This window comes from Otolemur garnettii, unplaced genomic scaffold, assembly GCF_000181295.1.
Source record: "Otolemur garnettii isolate 467f Iridium unplaced genomic scaffold, OtoGar3 scaffold00018, whole genome shotgun sequence".
Taxonomy (NCBI): Eukaryota; Metazoa; Chordata; class Mammalia; order Primates; family Galagidae; genus Otolemur; species Otolemur garnettii.
Window position 1 is genome coordinate 25189718 of NW_003852413.1, and position 20365 is coordinate 25210082.

The window sequence follows — 20365 nt, forward strand, 5'->3', positions numbered from 1 at the left end:
GTCAAGGTGCATTCTGGGATCTCGGCGGAACAAGACTGGAGACCGCCGTGACTGGGGGCGGGACCTCAGCGCACATGGGCTTGTGAAATTGGGTTTGGAGGGCTGTGGCCCCAGCTGGAGGGACGCCATGGCACTTAATCAACATGCTATATGAATTTGGCGTAGTACTCATGCTAGTTTATTTATTCGCTCTAGAAATCCTTGCATCTACTGTGTACCAGACGCATTGCTAGGCTCTGGATTTTCACTGGCCCAGAACAGTGTCTAGTATATAGGAGGCGCCCATTAAGTGCAAATTTAATGATGCGGGGTTGGGGTACGGGGACAGGCGTTGAGGGTATTCGGCGGCTTGCAGGGGTAATGGAGAGTTTTGATGGTGGTCTGTTTCTTGGGAACTCCTGTAGGTCGACTTCACGTATCACCAAGTCTCAGGTCACCCTAAAAAGAGATGTTCTGGGCCCTTCCAGATTTAAGGTAGAACCTGAAGATAGCTCGTGCTGACCCCTCGCAGTGAGAATGGAAGAGAAGCGTGCACATACCGCGTCGTTCCCTCCCAATCTCCGCCGCTCCTTTCCGGAGATCGAGACTTTTTCCTTTTCTCCCTCGGTTTCGATTTTTTTTCGTCTGAAATCGAGACTTCTGTAGCGGTTTCTGTGCGATCCAGGCTCGCTCCTATTGACTCGGCTCACTGCCACCCCAGCAGTCGCCGCGGTCTCTGTGGCGCAATCGGTTAGCGCGTTCGGCTGTTAACCGAAAGGTTGGTGGTTCGAGCCCACCCAGGGACGCTCTGTTTTGTTTTTTCCGGGAATTGGAAACGAAAGGCTTTTGCTCAGAACGGCTCAAAAGCTAAATTTTTTTAATTTAAATGGCAACGCAACACTTTTCTATAGCAAATAGAGAGTCATTGTGGTTGAAAATTCGTTCTTGTTCATTCAATGATGGGATAATTTCTCCGGCACTTCCTTCCACCCCCTCCTCGCCCCGCCTCCAAGCTGGATTGCAGGAAACCCAAAGACAGGTTTTTTTGTCTCACTGTGCAACACGTTTCAGGATACATTTTTCGTAGGATTGAGAATGAATTTTCAGTGGAGGCTGGATAGTTTTCCATTGTATGCCTCGGGCGATGTTACAATCTCGAAATAATATTCGGAGGAGAATAGGGTAGTGAGAAAGAAAGGCAAAGACCACATGAAGGACGAAGAGAAACAAAGGTGAGAAAGACTGTAGCCGCAATATACCGAGAAAGAGGGGACGTTACCAGGAATAGGCGGAGCGAGAGAGGGAAGACCCCAGGAAAATGGAGAGAGGAAAAAGACAAGAATTTAACATGAGAAGCATCAGAAAGGGAAAAGAACAATTCTTCTTTCCTAGAAATTATGGAGAAGTGGGCAGAAGGATGGGGGAAATAAGCATAAAACTGACAAAGGACATTGTTTTCTGCAGAGAACAGGTGTAAAGGACACAGAGATAAAGACATTCATGAAACAACTACAAGAGCCACCCTCTCCTACCATAGTAGTCATTTCAAAAGGGCTGTTGTCCTCACAATGGCGCAGAGTATGTGCTGGAAGTAATTACCTACATTTCTCACGTTCCTGCCCTCTGACAGCCTTTAGTCTGTGATGGACACAGTGACCCTTCTGATAGTACTTGTCAGCTAGAGGACCTTGTGAGATACAAACACAAAATCAAGGAGCTTCTAATGTTGGCAGAGGCGCGTCCCAGGGAACAGGATGGGACCCTCGACCTTTGTTAAGAATTCGCAAAGAGCTCTTAAGCAGTTCTCTTTGACACTTGGTCTCTCAATATTTGGCTCAAGAGAGGCCTCTTCTGGAGACCCTTCCCAGTGCTCTTCCACCCTGAGCGAGAGCTCACACCAGATGCTGTGGAAGCTAACGGGACAGGTTGTGCGTTCTTCGGGTTCTACCCCCATTGGCCGGTGAGCGCCCAGCACAAAAAGCCCTGCTTGTCTGCTTTATATCTGTAGTGCCTAGGGCAACATTTGATCTTGGCACATGACAGATGCTTCCATGTCAGTTGATAAAATAAAGACCGGAAAACCAGAGAACTTCAGACGTGGGAAGAGTTGGGTCAGAAGGTTCTGATAAACCAGAAAGGCCAGGGATATGGAGACGGGTCATCCAAGAGGGAAGAGATTAGAGTTTTAGTAGGTAGTAAAGTCTCCAACATACTTCTTCTCGCTCATGAATGGTGCTTAATAACTGAACTGAAAAATGAGTGAATGAATCCGCTTAGCACAGTGGCCCCCTCGGGCAGCCTTCCAGGATTAATCGGCTTCAGTCGGGACTCAGAGGAACCAGCGGTGTGGATTATGAAAGGGATCGACATCTCCGCAAAGCCCCTAAAAGTTTCTCTTGCTCCGAGTCTTGAAACCTGAAAGGAGTGGCAAACCAGGGGTCCCTGTCGCGCTCCCCTCCCGGGAGAGCGAGTGGATGCGTGAGTCTTCCCTGGCAAAGTCTAGGATGCTGGCGACATACTGGCTCTGGGGACAGTAGGCGTGTCCACACCAAGAACACCCTTTCCACAGGGGCCGGTGAACTCGCCGTCTCCCGCTGCAGGAACAGTGGAGCAGGTGACCGGATCCTCCCTTGGCCCTTCTCCCGCTGGTTCTCGGACCACTCCCTCTGAGCGGAAATCTCTCCTGCCCTTCCTTTTCCTCCCTGCGCCTATTCAGCCAGTGTGGGCTGAAGGCTGAAGCTGGGGTCACTTGGCGGCCGGTGCCCACAGGTCTACTGGTCGTCCGGTCAGTGGGCAAAAGTATTCAGTTCGGGTCCCCCAGCTTCGGGGCTGCCTTGGCTGCTAACAAGGAGGGAAGGAAGAGGCAGGCGCTCCGAAGCTTGGCAGATTCGTTCTAACTCGAGCCACCGCCGTCAGTGCGCTTAATGGCGCTCTGGCCGGATAATCGAGCTCTTTGGAGGGACAGACACAGTTGCTATTCCCAATAAATCGAGAATAACGTATAAGTGAATCGATCGTTCTAATGAGGCCCACGATCGTCATCATAACGCATTATCGATTCGCTTCTCCGGCGCCGGCCTCACCACTGCTCCAGGCTTTTCCAAGCCTGCCTCTTGCTCCTTTCCCTCCGGCCAGAACCCGTGGGGACCTGAGCCCAAGCTCTGCGTGGAACCGGGAGCTACAGTCGGGGTCGGCGGGCACCAGCCACTTTTGCGCTTGCCGACTCCTCCTGCCTCCGCGGCGAGGGAGGCGCACAAACCCAGCGGAGCGCAAAGCTGGAGCGAAAAATGCGGGAAACATTCAAGCCACGAAAAAAAGCGCGGGCCCATTTTCGAGCCTCACCGCCTAGCTCTCTAGTCCATCTTGGCCTCTCGCCTTCAGTTATTGAATCCCAGACCCGGAGTTGAGTCCTCATCTTCAGTTGGTCTCCCGGGCCCGGGTTACGTTCCATTCTTATTTGCCAGAGCACGCCGGGAGCGCCAGTCTCCTGCACAGCAAACTAAGACACCCCCCCCCGCCGCCATGAGTCCCCCCCAACCCTGGCCTCAACCCTTCAACCCTCCACTCCCCTCTCGCTGTTTGCTCCCTCCGAGGCTCTCTCTCCCAAGCTGAATCCAGCTGCGCGGCGTTTTAGAGCCAACTATCCGGTCAAGGGAGTGGGAAGGATACTGTTTCTCTTGCTGATGCAGTTATTAATTTTAAGGGAGTGTCACTTGGAGTGAATGAAAATCACCCGACGCGTGGCTGGAAGCGTCGCGTCTCTCGCTGGAGCTCTGTGCCCTTTGGTCTAGGCCGGGGCGTGGAGGACTGCGAGCTACATTTCAGTCCAGACCTCATTTCACCATTTTCCAGGAGCCCCAGCGAGGGGTGGGGATCTCAGGTCAGTGGGGTGGCGGGCATACATATTTTGAGGGGAGGTCTCTAATTACGCAGGGTAACAGGGAAGTGGGTTCATCCTTCAGGGTCAGGGAGGCTGTTTGGGAGCGGAGGGGACTTGTCCTGCTTTAGGGGGCCCCGCACCCGGTGGCGGGGAGAAGCCGCGCTAGCCTCTCCCCCTCTTCTTTCCCTCTCCGCAAGCACCCTGAAGGAATGAGGTCACGTGGGTGAGTAGTGGGCGGGACTACTCTTGTCTGGAGGAAAAAGCCATTTTGTCTCCCCCCCACAACTCTGGTCCCTCCCCTCCCCCCCTAGGTCTCCTCCCCTCCCCTCTCTCCCTCCCACCCCAAGCGGCTTTCACAAACTCCTTTCTTACCGTAGGTTTCTCCCCTCCCGCTGCCCAAGCTAGCCACACGGCTGCGGTCCCCCCTCCCCTCCCTTCCCTCCCTCCCTCCCTCCCATCCCCCCCTCCCCGAGACCACCGGACCCCGAACCCAGGTAAGCAGACGCGGACTCACCCTTCCTTTCCTTCTCCTACCTTGTAACCATCTGGGGATTGGGATAGGGGGCTAGTCTCTCCTTTACAAACCCCTGTGTGTTGGGGGGAAGCTAGGAGCTGAGCCTGCTTTCGCATCCCCCCGCCCCGCGCCCCGCCAGCCCCTACCCTAGCTCGCCCCGTCCGCCTTCCTTTCTCCTTTTTTTCTGCCCCCTTTTCCCTTTCCTCCCTTCCAAGATGGCCGAAGTGGATTCCCCTTTTTAACGATTTGGCGTCTCCCTCGACCACCACCTCTTTGTGCGGCAGCCCCCTCATAGACCCTGCTCCTGAGGTAGCTAGGGGAAAGGTCCGGGGCAGCCATGAGGGTTTGGGGGGTGCGCGCCGGGTTGGATCACTGCCCCCCATCCCTTCCCGCGAGCCCGAGCCGCCCGTGGCGCTACTAGATCTACCCCTTTTAGGTCTGGGCAGGGGTCGCCTTTCCCGTGGACACTGGGGCGCCGTGGACCCGCGAGGACTTGAGGCCAGGAGGGAGGGGACGTGCATTTTGATTGCTGCGAGGCCGGGGGAGGGCGCCCTTCCCTGCCGGGTCCGGGTCCTCTTGGGCACCTCCCCCAGCCGGTCCCCTTGCCCGGGTCCCAGCACAGGGCGCCCCGCCCCCTCCCTAAGCACCTCTGCGGAGCCTCTTTCTCCGAAGCACCCCTCCTGGGCCCCGCCGAAAGTTTGGCACTGGGGAAGGTGGGAGCGGCCACCAGGTAACTGGGGTCCCTGATGCTTTGACCCAGGCTCTTGGGGGAGCCCGGGCAGAGGGGAGGAAAGATAATGAGAGGGGGATTTGTCGCGATATTTCTCACGCCGGCGGAGGCCAGAGGGGTCTGAGGAATTGGCCCCTTTTCCACTGGGGAGCCCGGCTGCCCCTACGTCCTCAGGCCCTCCTGCTGCTACCTCTGAGAGGGTGAGAGCCCTGGGCATGCAGACACCCCCTGCCGCCTCCTGTATCCACGGTGGGCCCAGGTATGCTCCCCTCCCCCACTGCCCGAGTCTGCCCAGAATTGCTCCGGTTGGCTTGAGGAGGGAGGAGGCGGCCTGGGGGAGGGCAGGGGTGGGAATTTGCCTATAAATATTATGGGAGTGTTACTCCGCGCTTCCGTGGTCTTTGTCTCGGAATCTCCCACTTAACTCCCCACGCTGCCTCAGTCTCTCTAGGGCTTCTTGTCGCTTAGGGAAGGGAGGGATGCCTCCTGGTGGTCTCCCACTCTATTCTCCTGTCTCTTCCTCTAGGCTTCTTGCAGTTTGTTTCTGTTCCTGAAACTCTGAATCCCTCCCCCCAAGGTGTTATTATTGGGCGAAGGAGTATAAAGCCAGCTCTGTTGCAGCTTTTCGGTGGGGAGGATTTCCCAGGGGTTCTCCTGGTTGCGGGTTGGGGGGGGGGTTGAGGCCTTAGTACTGTCTTTGGAATGAGACAGGAAACTGACTCCAGAATCCAGACCAGGGGTAGCTGGGTAGGGTTCAAGTTGAAGTCTTGGGGGGCGGGGCAGGAAGTCTTGGGGGGGGTATATGTAGCTTGAGCTGCCCCTGACCTAGCCTGAGAGACCTAGGTTGATGGAGCTGTTGCCATGGGAATGGAGAGAGCCTGAACAGGAAGAGGTTACATCTTTGTGCTGGTCAGATGCCCACCACATCCCTCCAGCCTCTGGCCCCTCAGAGTAGAGGTTGGGAGCTGAACTGCCTTTGTTGCTGGAAGACTTTATCACTTATCCTGGGTAGACCGGGGATACACAAAAGGTTGATGTGTGTTTGTAGGTCTGGTTCCAAGCAGAGATGTCAGGCTGTGTGCTTCTGGATGGGGTGGGTGGGGATGGCTTGTGCATCTGGCAAATGTGGGCCTGGCTCTTGGTCTGGCTGCATGCGTGGTGGGGTGTGTCTGCCCAAGCGTCTGTGAGTGTATGTGTGTTTGTGTTGTGTATTTGTGTGTGTGGTGTCATGTCTATCTGGCTTTGGCTGTTGTGGGTGTGAGCGATGGAGGAAGAATGTTTCTGGCTGTGTATGTGTGTGTATCTGGTATTGTGTTGCTCTGAGTATATATTTTGGGTTTGGGTCTTTGATCTTGGGGATCTGAGAGGTAGAAGAGAGGGAGGGAAGGTAGAATAAGCCTGGCTTCAGGAAGCTAGGCCTTTATCGTCAGGGGAACAGGGAAGCAAATTCTCATGCCAGTATCCAGGATTAGGAAAAGCGGAGAGGTTCACACTGTCCTAGGCAGATCCCATGGTCCCAACAGAAACACATGGAGCCTGTGAAGCTGAGCCCCTGGGGTCCAATCTTGATGTATGCTCTTTCTCACTGTGCTTCCAGGGAGCCTCAGTCTACCCATCTGTCCTAAGGAAGTGGGTGGGCAATTAGAGTCTTCCCCTCTTTTTCCTACTGCAAGGTGAGAATGTGCACTAATGGGCATCATTTGGTCAAACTGACTCCCTCCCAGAACACTCACTGAGTGGTCTTCTTGCTACTCTGGGTAACGGCCCTTTGGCCCTAGTACTTGCTGGGATGGAGGTGGGCCAGGCATTACTTCCTTAGATGGGTGAGCCTGGCCTGGGTGCCAGGATGTAAAAAGTACTGGGATGGGAGTCAGGCAGTATCTTGTCACAGGGCTGCCACTGCTTTACTGTGTGACCTCAGACAAGTCATTTCTCTTTCTTTATCTGTAAAATGAAAGGGCTGGACAAGGTATATTCTAAGACCCTTTTCACCTCTACAATTCTTTTTTTTTTTTTGAGACAGAGCCTCAAGCTGTTGCCCTGGGTAGAGTGCTGTGGCATCACAGCTCATAGCAACCTCCAATTCCTGGGCTTAAGCAATTCTCTTGCCTCAGCTCCCAAGTCGCTGGGACTATAGGTGCCCACCACAATGCCCGGCTATTTTTTGGTTGTAGTTGTTGTTTGGCAGGCTGAGGCTGGATTCCAACCAGCCAGCTCTGGTGTATCTGGCTGGTGCCTTAGCCACTTGAGCTACAGGCGCTGAGCCTCACCTCTATAGTTATTGACAACTGGATGTGACCTTGAGTGACTTTTCCTAAGACCTGGAGACTTTCTAGTAAGGGAGTTGGGCTAATTCACTGGAGGAAAGGCAAAGTGAAGTGACAGCTGTCATCTGAAGCAGTAGGGACCCTGGGTTATCAGAACCCAGCAGCATCCGCAGGAGGCCCAAACTGCAGAGCAGCTTCCAGAAAGAGACTGATCAAAATGGAGAGGCAGAGGTGTTTCTTATCAGTAGGGGGCTTTGAGGATAGGGAAAGACAACTGCCAGACTTGAATGGCAGGGAGGAATCAGCACTGGATGCTAGGTGCTGGATGCCAGTCAAACTCCTTTCCTGCTACTATAGCCAGACCCAGGGCCTCAGGGGCCCAGACAGTGTATAGGGGCAGAAGATCTTGACGGGCTTGAATTCCTGTAGAGGGAATTCCTCAGGTCCACTGGTGAGGGGTATAATTGGGACTGACCTGTTACCGCCCCTGAGCTCCACAGAGGCCACTTGCAATGAATGACCCTCTGTTTCCATTGGCTGCTGCTTAGGATCTGTCTCTCCCACTCTTTCTCAAGTCCTTCCCATCTCTCAGCCCCTTCCCTGTAGTGATGATAGTGGACTTCCCTCACCTTCCCACAATGCACCAGCCAATTTTAGCCAGGGAGGAACTGGGTGTCAGGAATGAGTCACCCCCCCCCCTTCCTCCTGGGTAGGGGGAGATAGAGAGGGTGCTCTGGGGAAACAGAGCTCCTGTTTACATTGCTCTTGGCACCTGCTGGCAGGGCCCTGCAGGTATCCATGGCAATCAGGTAGGGAACCAATCATTGCTTCTCCCCACCCCCAACCCCAGAGGTAACGTTGGGAGGCCCATGGGGATGGGGGGGCAAGAAGTGTGACAAGGGGCTCATTCCTTTAACAGGAAGGAGGAGCATTTAATTCAATAGAGGAGTCCCTTGCCCTTATGTCCCAAAAGGGGCCTGAGGGATAGGCTTAGTCTGAATTGTCACAAATGCTGGGGAAGTGAGAGGGTCAGGGGCACCACCATTTGCAGTGTGGGGTTCCTGCCTGTGTGGTTCTTAAGAGCAAGTGTCTGTTTAGAAAACACAGCAAGTGTTTGAATAAGGTGGCTGAGGCAGTGTGAAGAGCCTGCGTGTGTGTGTGTGTGTGTGTGTGTGTGTGTGTGCGCGCACATGCACATGAGAGAGAGAGAGGTGAGGGTGTGAGATCTACCCCCAGCATCCCAGACCTCCTGCATGTTTTGTCTCTGGCAGTTCATGCACACACGTAGATGCATCTGGCCACAGACACAGGGCAGGCAATCACAGGAAGTACCTTTGGAGATCCAGACGGCACGTACATACACGATGGATATTACACACACTCAGAGATAGCCACTTGGATTGTTCTCTCCTTTGGATGGTTGTAATAATATTTGGGCATCTTGCCAGGGACAGGGTTACTATGGAAACAACCAAACAGTGGAGTAGCCGGCAGCCTTCTGCGTAATTGTGATGGGGGACCCATGCAGGGAGGGCTGGCTAAAGCCATCCTATGTGGGGTGGGAACCCGTTCCATTCCTCAGGTCTTGGGGGCCACTACCTCTCCGCTGGGTCTCTGGGCTTGCTGTGAGGCTGGCTTGTTCTCTGTCTGCCCTGCAACTTGGTCTCTCTCCCACGTGTGGCTTTTGTGCCTCTCCATCTCTTTCGGTCTCTGGCCAGGTTCCCTGGGCCTCTGTTGGCTGTTTGGGTCCTGGCCAGACTCATCCTGGGGTCTCTATAGAAACTGCTGATCCTGGCTGTGAATTTCTTGTCCTAGAAAACCCTGTGTGGTGGCTTTTGAATTCTTTCTGGAAAGGAGAGAAGGGTATGAGTATGTTGTAACGGAGCGATGGGGCTTGGCCACCCTCCCAAGCCCCACCCCTGGACTTTTACTCTGGGAAAGAAGAGGCAGGGAGGGGTCGTCCCTTCCAAGTGCAGGTTTGATTTTGATTTCTGTACCAAGAAGTAAGCCCAGACAGCAGCCAGTCCACAGTCAGACTCTGACTCATGTCATTGGACCCTGCCAGGCCTAGAAAGGTGCTTGGGTGTCTGGGAACAGAAAATGAGAGCCTGTGGTTTGTCACTGGACAGCCTGTGATCAAGTGGCTGAGGTGTCACTAGGGCAGGGGATGGTGTGAGGGTAGTAGTACACAAGTGGAGAAATTTCTGCATGAAAGGGAGGTCATGGGCCGGGCACTATGGCTCACACCTGTAATCCTGCCTGAGCTCAGAAGTTAAAGAGAATGAGAATGAGACCCTGTCTCTACTAAAGATAGAAAAACTAGCTGGCTGTGGGTGCCGAAAGTCCCAGCTACTTGGGAAGCTGAGGCAATAGGATCACTTGGCCCAAAAGTTTGAGGTTGCTGTAAGGCTAGGACACCATGGCACAGAGTAAGACTCTGTCTCAAAAAAATAAATAAACAAACAAAGAGAGGGAGGAGATTATGGACCATGCTTGTGCTAGTGGGTACTCGGACAGAGGACTGTCTATCAGAGGCAGAGTGGCAGGAGTCCCTGTGGCAGGGATAAGAGTCTTTTTGCCTAAGCTCTTTTTTTTTTTTTTTTTTTTTTTTTTTTGAGACGAAGCCTCAAGCTATCCCCCTGGGTAGAGTGCCATGGCGTCACACTCACAGCAACCTCCAACTCCTGGGCTCAAGCGAGTCTCCTACCTCAGCCTCCCAAGTAGCTGGGACTACAGGCGCCCGCTACAACGCCTGGCCATTTTTTGGTTGCAGCCATCATTTGGCGGGCCTGGGCTGGGGATTCGAACCCACCACCTTAGGGGTATGTGGCTAGTGCCTTAGCCGCTTGAGCCACAGGCGCCGAGCCCTTTTGCCTAAGCTCTTTGACTGTCCTTACCTGTGCAGTCCAGGGCTGGGCCTGGGGTGGGGCTGGAGCCGTGTGTTACCAGCTTTGCTCGTGTAAAGACTTTCAGTTTTCCCTGCCTGTTTCCAGGGACAGCTTTGTGGAGGTGGAGTGGATGGAATGGAAGGGAGGATAGGACAGAATATAGAGACATGGCTGAGGCCTTGCACCTGGGTGGAGAGAACAAGGATAATTTATTCTTCCCTTCTTTTGTTCCCTGAAGTTTGGGGCATTGGCTTATTTATTTAAGTTTCCTCATAGCTTCTAATATTCTTTAAATGTGTGACCACTTGAGTGAATATAGATTGGAATTAGGGAGGTTTTTTTTTTTTTTTTTGGAGACAGTCTTACTTCGTTGACCTGGGTAGAGTGTACATGGCATCATAGCTCACAGCAACCTCAAACTCTTGGACTCAAGTGATTCTTTTGCTTCAGCCTCCTGAGTAGCTACAGGTGTCAAGCACAATACCTGGCTATTTTTTAGAGATGGGGTCTTGCTCTGGCTCAGTCTGGTCTCAAACTCATGAGCTCAGGCACTCCACCTACCTCAGCCTTCCAGAGTGCTAGGATTACAGGTTTGGGCCACCTTGCCCAGCCCGGGATTAGGGAGATTTTTAAAAACCCTGTTCTCTTCCATTTTTCTGCCTTCCCACATCCTCTGGAGAGTTCGGTGGTACTTTCTATTATTTGACTTCAGTCTTTGCTGCTGCTCTGTGGATGGAGCACGACCTTGTTGCTCAAGTCTTGTGTATCCAGTGAACACTCAGGGGGCCAGAAAGAACCAGCCACATGTATGCCCCAGGCCCGCCTGGATGGCAGAGAAGGGCCATGGGCTCAGGGAAAGAAGTTGCTGGGGGTGGGTGGGGAGAATGTGGAATGAAGTGTTTCTGGGTTTCTGATTCTACTTCCATTTCCCAGGGTGACACTCCCCAGTCCCCCCACCCTGACCCTGGCATCATGCATCGGACCACAAGGATCAAAATCACGGAGCTGAACCCTCATCTCATGTGTGCCCTCTGTGGGGGGTACTTCATTGATGCCACCACCATTGTGGAGTGCTTGCATTCCTGTAAGTTGGGTAGACGGGGTGCTTCTCAGGTTGGGGGTGCACTGCCCAGGGAAGGTGGGACACAAGCTCTTGTCCTGAGGAGCATAAACTTCCACTTCCACAGAGAGGCTGCTTGGAGGGTGGGGAGTCTCAGCCCAATTCATTTCAAGGACATGTATCTGAAATCTCAGTTCTCTTTCGTATCTCTGTGGCTGAAAATTCACCCCTTGTTTGCACTATTGGCTTGGACCCAGGGAGGTGTCCAACAGGCTAGCTTTGGGGTTGGGGACTTGGGGCTACCTTATGTGTTGTATATGACACCAAGACTATTTCTTTCTGTCTCTCTCTCTCACACACACAGACACCCACACACACACACACACAGACACCCACACAGAGAGATACATACACACACACAAAGATCCGTCTTGCCAGGCATGGTGGCTCACTCCTGTAATCCTAGCATTCTGGGAGGCCAAGGCCGATAGATTGCTTGAGCTCAGGAGTTCAAGACTAGCCTGAGCAAGAGTGAGACCCTATCTCTACTAAAAATAGGAAAGAAAAAAACTCCCCCAAACTAGCTGTACCCTGTGGCTGGCACCTGTATCTCAGCTACTTGGTAGGCTGAGGCAAGAGGATCTCTTGAGCCCAGGAGTTTGAGGTTGCCGTGAGCTATGACATGACAGCACTCTACTGAGAGAGACAAAGTGAGACTGTCTCAAAAAAAAACAAAAACAACAAAAGATCCATTCTCCCCAAGGGTGGATTACAAGGGGTAGTTGCCATATGTGCCAAATATACATGACCACATTGGGCCACTGAGCAGGGACAAGGTGGAGAAGGGATGTTGGGATCTAAGAAGCATGGAGGCTGGTCTGGGGGTAGGAAGGAGCTCTGACTCTCCTTTTTCTCTCCATACCCTTAAGTTTGCAAAACCTGCATCGTGCGCTACCTGGAGACCAACAAGTACTGCCCCATGTGTGATGTGCAGGTCCATAAAACCCGCCCACTGCTCAGCATCAGGTGGGCTTGGCGCTGCCCTTTCTGTCTGGGCCCATCCTCTGGGTCAGCGTCCCTCTGTCCCCCTCACCCTGGCTGGCTTCCTGCAACCAAGGTGGCAGATGTGGGAGAAACACAGGTGTGGACCCAGGCCCCTCCCTGCCTCTGGGTTGTACCCAGCTTGTCATGGGCTAAGACACTAGAGGGGTAAAGACCAGGCCTATAGGGACCCCAGTGCCTGGGTGCTTGGTCTAAGGAAGTAGGGCGAGAAGAGGGGGTCCCTGACAGGGGACATGGGGGAGGGGTGGCTGTTAACGGGCCCCTGTACGTTTTTTCCCAGATCTGACAAAACCCTCCAAGACATTGTCTACAAATTGGTTCCTGGGCTTTTTAAAGGTATTTGCATACCCTTGTTGCCCACTGCCCCTGTTTCCCAGCCTGTGGCTCTCTCCTTACCTTCTTCCTCCCTCCAGATGAGATGAAACGGCGACGGGATTTCTATGCAGCATACCCCCTGACAGAGGGTGAGTGTGTTCATTTGTGTGTGCTGGGGACCACATGGGTATGTAGCCCTGCCTCCACGTGCCCTTCCTGCTGCAGACTGCCAACCCAGAGGGCTCATCCTGCTGAGCTCCGTGACCCCTGAGTCTTTGGTAGGCTCCCCTACCCCATCCTCAGCCAACCCCTCAGAGCTCTCTCCTGCAGTCCCCAATGGCTCCAATGAGGACCGTGGTGAAGTCCTAGAGCAGGAGAAGGGAGCTCTGAGCGATGACGAGATTGTCAGCCTTTCCATCGAGTTCTATGAAGGTGCCAGGCAAGTCTGGTCCAGGCCGGGCCATTTGGGGGTTCTAGGCTGGGTTGCCCACTTCTCCTGCCCTGGCCCCATTACCCTGGGATGGCCCTCTTGATGTGTGCCCAGGGGGTCCTGCCTGCTTCTGTCTCTCCCTAGCTTCTTTCTTTCTCCTCTCCCAGGGACCGGGAAGAGAAGAAGGGCCCCCTGGAGAATGGGGATGGGGACAAGGAGAAGGTGAGTGCTAGGACCTCCCCAGAGGGTAGAATATGGGCTGGAAGAGAGGGGCATGGGACAGATGCCCCCCATGGGTGCCTCTGCCCCAGCAGACAGGGGTGCGCTTCCTGCGATGCCCGGCAGCCATGACGGTCATGCATCTTGCCAAGTTTCTTCGAAACAAGATGGATGTGCCCAGCAAGTACAAGGTGGGTCCCTGAGCCTTTCAACAAATAAGTGTCTGTGCGTGGGTGTGTCTGACAGTCTGTGCATCCCAGCCATTGTTCAGGACTTGCATGGTTGTGTAACTGAGCCCATGTGGAAGGGTGGTTGAAACCAAGTTAGGGTGGGGCAGTCTAGGTCTGTTGAAGTTGAAGTCAGCATGCAGAGGTGCATGGGAACAAGATGGTGTATGGTGTGCAAGGATATAGGACCTTATCTGGGGCCAGCTGGCTGCGGGAATGCCAGTCCGAAATTCCAGAGAGTAATTTCTCTGCTTCTCAAATTTGAATGTATATAGGATCCCCTGGAAATACTGATAAAATGCAGATTCTGATTCAGTAGATCTTCATTTTTAACCAGCTCCTTAGATGCTGAAGATCCATGGACCACACTTTGAGTAGTGAGGCTCTAGGAGAGTAGATCCTAAACTTTGCTGTATGTTAAATCATGGGAGTGGACTAACGTCTTAGGAGCTAAGTCAGAGTCTCTGAGGTGAGGCGCAAGCATAGGCATATTTTTTTAGAATTCCCTGGGTGATCCCATTGTGCAGCCAGGGGTGAAAGGCAGAGTTCCAGAGATCCTCCAAGCCTTTTTAGCTCTCTGGAAGACTTGCTGGAGAGAGGAGACCCACAGTGTGGATGGTGAGGGTTGTTGACATGGAGGCGTCTTATCTGGATATCTCTCCACCTGGTGATCAGGGGTTATGTTGGGATAGCACTGTTAGGGAAGTCAAATTGACTGTGAAACCCCAGAGGAATGAGGGACCATCTACAAAGCCACGCTTCCCACTGCCCCACCTCCCAGTCCCCAAGACTCCCAACCTGGAGCTCTGAGTCTGGTGAGAGTCATGGTGTTGTTGGTGCTGTCCACTTTCCTCCCAGGTGGAGGTTTTGTATGAGGATGAGCCGCTGAAGGAATACTACACCCTCATGGACATTGCCTACATCTACCCCTGGCGGCGGGTGAGCTGGGAAGGGTGGGGCAGGCCAGGCAGATGCCTACAGGGGTTGGCATTGGTCTGTGGCCACGTGGGACACTCTCCTCTAATCACAAATATTACATCCCTAACCCCATGAGCTGGCATGTCCAGGGTGACCTGCCAGCAGGTCAGCCTCTGGGCCATCTCTTGCTGATGACTAAACGTGTAAGAAAGGTTCCTTTGGCAAATTACCCTAATTAGGGGTCAGATATAGGTGCTTTCTGCGTTTTTGCTTCTCTCTCTCTTCTCTTTCTAAGTCTCTGCTTTTATGCCTTCTGCTTTGCTGGGTATTCATGTGCCTCTGTGTCTCTGTCTGCGCCAAGACAATGTACCTCCCCTTTCTTGTCTGGGCACTGTGGGGTAGAACTGGGTGGTTCCCTGTTTGGCCACTTTATTCTGATACCCTCCCCTTCCCTGGCTCTCTCCTCCTCCCTCTCCTGGCAGAATGGGCCTCTCCCCCTCAAGTACCGTGTCCAGCCGGCCTGCAAGCGCCTCACCTTGCCCACAGTGCCCACTCCCTCTGAGGGCACCAACACCAGTGGGGCATCCGAGTGTGAGTCTGTCAGCGACAAGGCTCCCAGCCCTGCCACCCTGCCGGCCACCTCCTCCTCTCTGCCCAGCCCAGCCACCCCTTCCCATGGCTCTCCCAGCTCCCATGGGCCCTCTGCCACCCACCCTACCTCCCCGACTCCCCCGTCGACAGCCAGTGGGGCCACCACAGCTGCCAACGGGAGCACCTCGAACTGCCTGCAGACACCATCCTCTGCCAGCAGGGGGCGCAAGATGACTGTCAACGGAGCGCCTGTGCCCCCATTAACTTGAGGAAAGGAACCTGTTCCTCCTTTCTAGCCATGCCTCTCCACTCCCTCCACTTTTTCTGGGCCCTTTTTTTCCACCTCTTCTACTTTACCCAGTTCCTCCCACCTTGGGGGTGGGGGGAGGGTTTTATAAATAAATCTATATATATATGTACATAGGAAAAACCAAATATACATACTTATTTTCTATGGACCAACCAGATTAATTTAAATGCCACAGGAAACAAACTTGATGTGTGTGTGTATGTGTGAGGGATGGGGTGTTCACTTTTAGGGGGTCTTGTGTAATTTGCTCTGCTCTCTTTTGGGGCTGCCTGGAGGTAGACTGGAGGGGGCCCAGTAAAGCTCTGCCCAACCCTCCTTGTTTCCCAAAGCGGATGGGAGGTTGGGGGGGCCCCACCATCCCCCAAAGCTTTAGGCACAATTCTGACTGGCTGCAATTCTGACTGGCTACATACACAGGGTGCATGCAGGGGTGCACCCTGTTCTCTACCTATCTCGGCTGCTGTCCTGCCCCTGACCAGTGCCCCCCCATTGTTGAATGTCCAGAGAATTGCTAAGACAGTGCCTTTCACAAATGCAGTGTACCTCTGGTTCCGAGAGCAAGTGGGCAGTGGGGATGGCAACTCCCTTTCCTCCTCTTGTAATGGAAACTTTGTGCAAAGAATCAGTAGTTCTGCCTCTTTTTTTCTCCCCCTCTTTTGTGTGTGTGGCCTTTTCATCATTATCTTGTGAAAGATTCAGGCCACAGGAGGCCTCAGCCCCTGAAATTCCACTGTGGCTTTAACATGGTGAACGACTTCAGCCCTTCCTGCCCCCTGGCCTCTTGCAGGAGCTTTCACTAGCAGGACTGGTGGTGAAGTCTCCTTGGGGACTAAAGTGGAGGGGCTAGGTTGGGGTTAACCTCAGACAAGCACAGACCCCAGATTTTGCTAAAGGCAAACTGCCCTCCAGTTCTCTCTCCACCCTTACCGGCGGCCTAGGCAGGACGGAGCATGGGGGGCATCTAAAAGCACAAGAAGACCTGTAAGCCCTGACCCCAGCCCCATTCCCAAGAGGTCAGTGAGTCCATAGGGATAGATCCCTGAGGATCCCTGCCCACCTAGTTTCCTCAAATGTACATAGATCTGGGAGGAGGCGAGGAAGTAATAGTCCAGATTCTATCACAACCTGAGTGTGGGGGTTGGGACCCCCTCCCTGTGGGTTTGTCTGTGTTTGCACCTTGTCCTGTGTCTGAGGTCCTGTGACTGTACCCTCCTCCTGCCCTAGGACATTTGTATCTCTTGGCTTTGTAATAAATGCTGCATACACTATGAGTCTGTAGTTTTTGGGGGTAGAGAGAAGGGTGGGTGGGTCCCCTAGCCTCATCATGCTTCTTGTCTCTGGGTTCAGCTGCCTTGGGGGCCCTATCTAGGATGAATCCGAACTGCCCTGTCCCTGTGGCTGGTCAGGTGCCCTCAGCCCACACACTTCAGGATACAGTCTGAAGCAGGAGATAGGCATGTGCTTCACACCAGTGACCACAAGACCACCACCCTGTGTGGGGATGCTTTAATGCCATTGTCTCCACCAGCTGATGCTGAACCAGGGGGCCTGTTACCAGCTGCTCAAGAATGGAGACTTCAGGTTATGGGGAACAGTTCCTTCACAAGCCAGTTGTGTGGGTGCTAGGGTCTCTGGATGATCCCTTCTTGAGCTCAGCACTCAGTTTCCCTCTCCACAAAGGGTTCCCGTCAGGCCTGTAGCCAAGGTCACGTGGGCCTGGGTGGCAGCTTCTCCCTTACAGTGGGGAGCCCACTTCTGCCTTCTGCACCTCTTCACTCCTGTGGGTGCCGTCACAGTATGGGGGCTTCTTGGTGGCCTTGCAGGTACAGAGTGCCACAACGCGGGTCTCCTGGGCCTTGAACTTGAGTGGGGTTAGGCCAGTGCGTTGGAAGAAGTGGGAGCCATCGCAGAAGGGCTGGTGGGGGAAAGAGCAATTAAAGACCTGACCCCACCTGCTAGGGCAGTCAGGTCAGGGCAGGTGTTGGAGCTCAGGGGGAGGGCAGCAGAGTGGCTGGGCCCCAGACTCCAGAGTGAGACTACCTGGGTTCACTAATTCTCTCATGTGTAACATAGGGGTAATGAGTAGAGTTGTCATGAGGAAATCAAATAAATAATGGTCATTGTGCACTTTGCCCATAGTAAGTTTTCATTAAGTATGAATCTTTACAACACTAGTCTCTGGGGGACCCAGAGAGCCAGGACACAAGGACAGTTTTCAAGGTGAAAAGAGACCTACAGTGTCAGCAATGTTTACACTGATACGCTTTTTTTTTTTTTTAATGGCTCTGAGTCTCCATGGTTCATGAAATTTATTTCCTTCTCATGTCCCCTGGATTGGAGAGCACCTGCATACCTTCACACGGCAATAGCAACTCTGTCTGGCATATGAAAGGGAGTGGATATTTCAGAGGGGAGGGTCCCATAGCAAGCCAGCTGCCCAGTGCATGAGTGCACTCCCTGTCCATCTCCAGAAGCTGTTTAAGCAGAGACAGGGTGATGGAAACAGGCCCAAAGAGGTGATGAGCCTTGCTAGTTAGTGGATGAGCTGGAGCCAAGACTTCTTGTTCTTGGAGCCAGGTAAAGATGGGAGGAGAGGTAAGAGAAGTGTGCAAATAGAAATCAGCAACCTGTCCCAGAGGCATGAGGCAGAGGAAGGTGCACCTAAGTGGGATTTGAGACCCTGGGTTGCTGGCACCATACCACATAGCTTGGAGGGACACAGTTCAACGCTTAGTTCAGGAAGGAAAGGGCTCTGCCTGAGTATATGGGCAGGATTCCTGCTGGGGTGAATGGCTCCTGGGGCAGAAGGGAGATGGGTTGTGAGGCAGGCAATGGGGCTGAGAAAACAGCAGACTGTGGTAGGTAACCAGGAACAGTCATATCAACTATCAGCAGAAAGTGAAGGGTTTTCTGGAAGAGGACTGGAGAGGGGCACTGGGAAAGGTTAGGAAGCTTTGAGGGCAGGACAGCCTGGGCAGAATCTCTTCCTAATGTTGGGGGTTAGGGCCTGGGAACCTAAGGCCCTGATGCTTTCTGGAAGGAGGAAGGAGAGAGGGAGAGACAGGTATGCCTATTGGTGCCTTAGATCTGGGAGCTCAGGAAGGTGCCTCTGAGAAAGAAAGAGACCAAAAGAGTCCAGAAGCTGGGTTCCACCAATCTGGCAGTGTGACTGAGTTTCTATCCCCTCAGCTTTGTTTCAAGGGGTAGATACAGACAAGTGAGCTTAAAGGCTGCTGGTGGCGCTGGCCTTTGGAGTATTCTTTCACCTCCAAGCCCCCTTGATATCCCTCAGGTATGTGTGGGAAGAAAAGGACCATGTTGGGTGAGAATTCCCAGGAGATACCATGCTGTCCTATAGTCAGAGGTGTCACAGGTCAAGGAGAAGGTGGGACAGGGTTTCTCACCTGCTTCTTGCTGTGGCCACACACACACCACCTGTAGGTTTTCCCAGCTACCAGCTCCACCTTGATGGGTGTTTTCAGGGCTACCACGGGCTTGGCTGGGATTTGAGGGAACCACCGGGCCTGGGGCCAGGGAAAATGAGGGGTTCAGGGTCAGTTCAAACACTAGAATCACTTTCTTGCCAGTTTCCCACTGGCCTGGGAGTGTGGCAGGCTTCCTCTACAGGAGGCTTATCTGATGCCACTCAGCAAGGACATTCCCCCAAGGCACTATAAAGACACTGAGCTCTGGATAGAGAAGAGATTTCAAGGCCATGCAGGCACTCAGATTTCAGGGTCCAGATGCCTTCTCTCAAACACTGGTTCCTACCTGAGTTCTAGGGAGAGAGGACCTTGATCCTGTCAGCCTAGGGCAGGGCCACCCACACATGGGGCTCAGTTAATCACTGCTGTCCTTAGTGCAGAAGATGGGCTCCTTGCCCAGTGCCCTCTGCTCCACTCCACCTTCTTTAGAGCCATCAGGGTTACAGAGGAAAGGCGTAGGGAGCCAGGAATCTGAGGAATAGGACTGTATTCTTACTGGTTCCATTCCCTGGTCTCCGACTTTGGGCCTAGGGGCCTTGTGTGAGGAGCAGGGGAGACTGGAGGTACTTACTAGCCAGGAGGAGATGTGGCGCTTCTGGTTCAGGTTCTGCAAGGCACACAGATATCACAAGACAGTGGCTTACAAAGAGAAAAATAAAATCACTGGAGAGGGGAAGCCGCGGGAAGCCATCAAGGAGGAAAGAGTTGACAGGGGCTAAAGGGACATGGGAGAAATGAGGGTCAGAAAAAGGGGTCACAAGAAAAGTCTTGCTGGGGAGATCCTGGCACCAGCAGGCGCGCAGGGAAAGGTTGCTGAGTAGAGGGCTGAGAGGCCAGCGGCCGCGCCGGAGCTTGGGGACGCTGGGCCTGAGAGAGGGCGGGGCTTGGGAAGGGGCCTGGCCGGGACTAGCTGCTGGTCCCTGAGCCGGGAGGGGAGAAGCCTTGGGCTGGGCTGGGGGTGCTCACCCAGGTGCTGCGCACCAACAGCCACAGCATCGCCCCCACGCCGCGCATGGCCCACCGAATGCGCGCCCGCTGGCTCCTCACGCCGCGGTCACCTTCCCGCTCCCTCCGCCTCCGCCCGCCTGGCCACGCCTCGGCCCGGAAGACGCTGCGGGGCTCCGCGCGGGCGTGGTCCGGGGCCTGCGGAGTCCGGAAGCCGAGTCGCAATGCCTGCCCCGTAGCCTTCTCAGGTCCCCGCGGCGTGGCGCGGGCTGCTCCTGGCGCCCCCCCTCCCACTTTGGGACTGGCCCGTTTGCAGAACGTCCGGCACGGAACACCGCAGCTGGAGCAGGGACCCTCCTAGGAGCCGGTTTTCCCCGGAGAGTCTAAGGCCTCTGGAAGCTCAGTGGAGGCGCATCTCATCACCCAGGGAAGGGCTCCACAGCCTGCGTCCCGGGTACCTGCACTTTGGACACGCCCCCGGGGACATCGTGTGCCCAGCAGTGTGAAGGGCTGCTCTGAGTGCTGACCCCGAGCGTCGTGAACCA

At 54.0% G+C, this 20365-nt stretch overlaps 2 protein-coding genes, 1 non-coding gene and 1 pseudogene across 8 annotated transcripts; 2 read left to right on the forward strand and 2 right to left on the reverse strand.

Annotated features, from left to right (window-relative positions):
• The first annotated feature begins 711 nt into the window (after window positions 1-711).
• Window positions 712-785, forward strand: TRNAN-GUU. Its single transcript has one exon. It is a non-coding gene; the product is annotated as a tRNA-Asn (tRNA).
• A 1577-nt stretch (window positions 786-2362) lies between these two features.
• LOC111724027 lies at window positions 2363-3014 on the reverse strand (annotated as a pseudogene).
• A 1215-nt stretch (window positions 3015-4229) lies between these two features.
• On the forward strand, window positions 4230-15573 carry PCGF2 (polycomb group ring finger 2). Of its 6 annotated transcripts, XM_012803128.1 has the most exons (12): window positions 4302-4353; window positions 4589-4682; window positions 4810-5362; window positions 11192-11342; window positions 12248-12344; window positions 12661-12716; window positions 12794-12844; window positions 13026-13134; window positions 13293-13347; window positions 13440-13535; window positions 14430-14510; window positions 14972-15573. In XM_012803128.1, the coding sequence occupies exons 4-12, from the start codon at window positions 11231-11233 to the stop codon at window positions 15347-15349; spliced, it is 1035 nt and encodes a 344-aa protein (XP_012658582.1). In that variant the 5' UTR covers window positions 4302-4353; window positions 4589-4682; window positions 4810-5362; window positions 11192-11230; the 3' UTR covers window positions 15350-15573. The 6 variants fall into 6 exon arrangements, with proteins under 6 accessions (XP_012658584.1, XP_012658582.1, XP_023366763.1 ...); XM_023510995.1 differs by lacking the exon at window positions 4589-4682 and having other exon boundaries at window positions 4337-4353; XM_012803129.1 differs by lacking the exon at window positions 4302-4353 and having other exon boundaries at window positions 4550-4682.
• A 1306-nt stretch (window positions 15574-16879) lies between these two features.
• On the reverse strand, window positions 16880-20167 carry CISD3 (CDGSH iron sulfur domain 3). The gene is made up of 4 exons (XM_023510996.1): window positions 19842-20167; window positions 19447-19482; window positions 18795-18914; window positions 16880-17305 (listed from the first exon to the last, which is right to left on the reverse strand). Exons 1-4 carry the CDS (start codon window positions 19887-19889, stop codon window positions 17126-17128), a joined length of 384 nt encoding a protein of 127 aa, XP_023366764.1. The 5' UTR covers window positions 19890-20167; the 3' UTR covers window positions 16880-17125.
• Window positions 20168-20365: the final 198 nt, after the last annotated feature.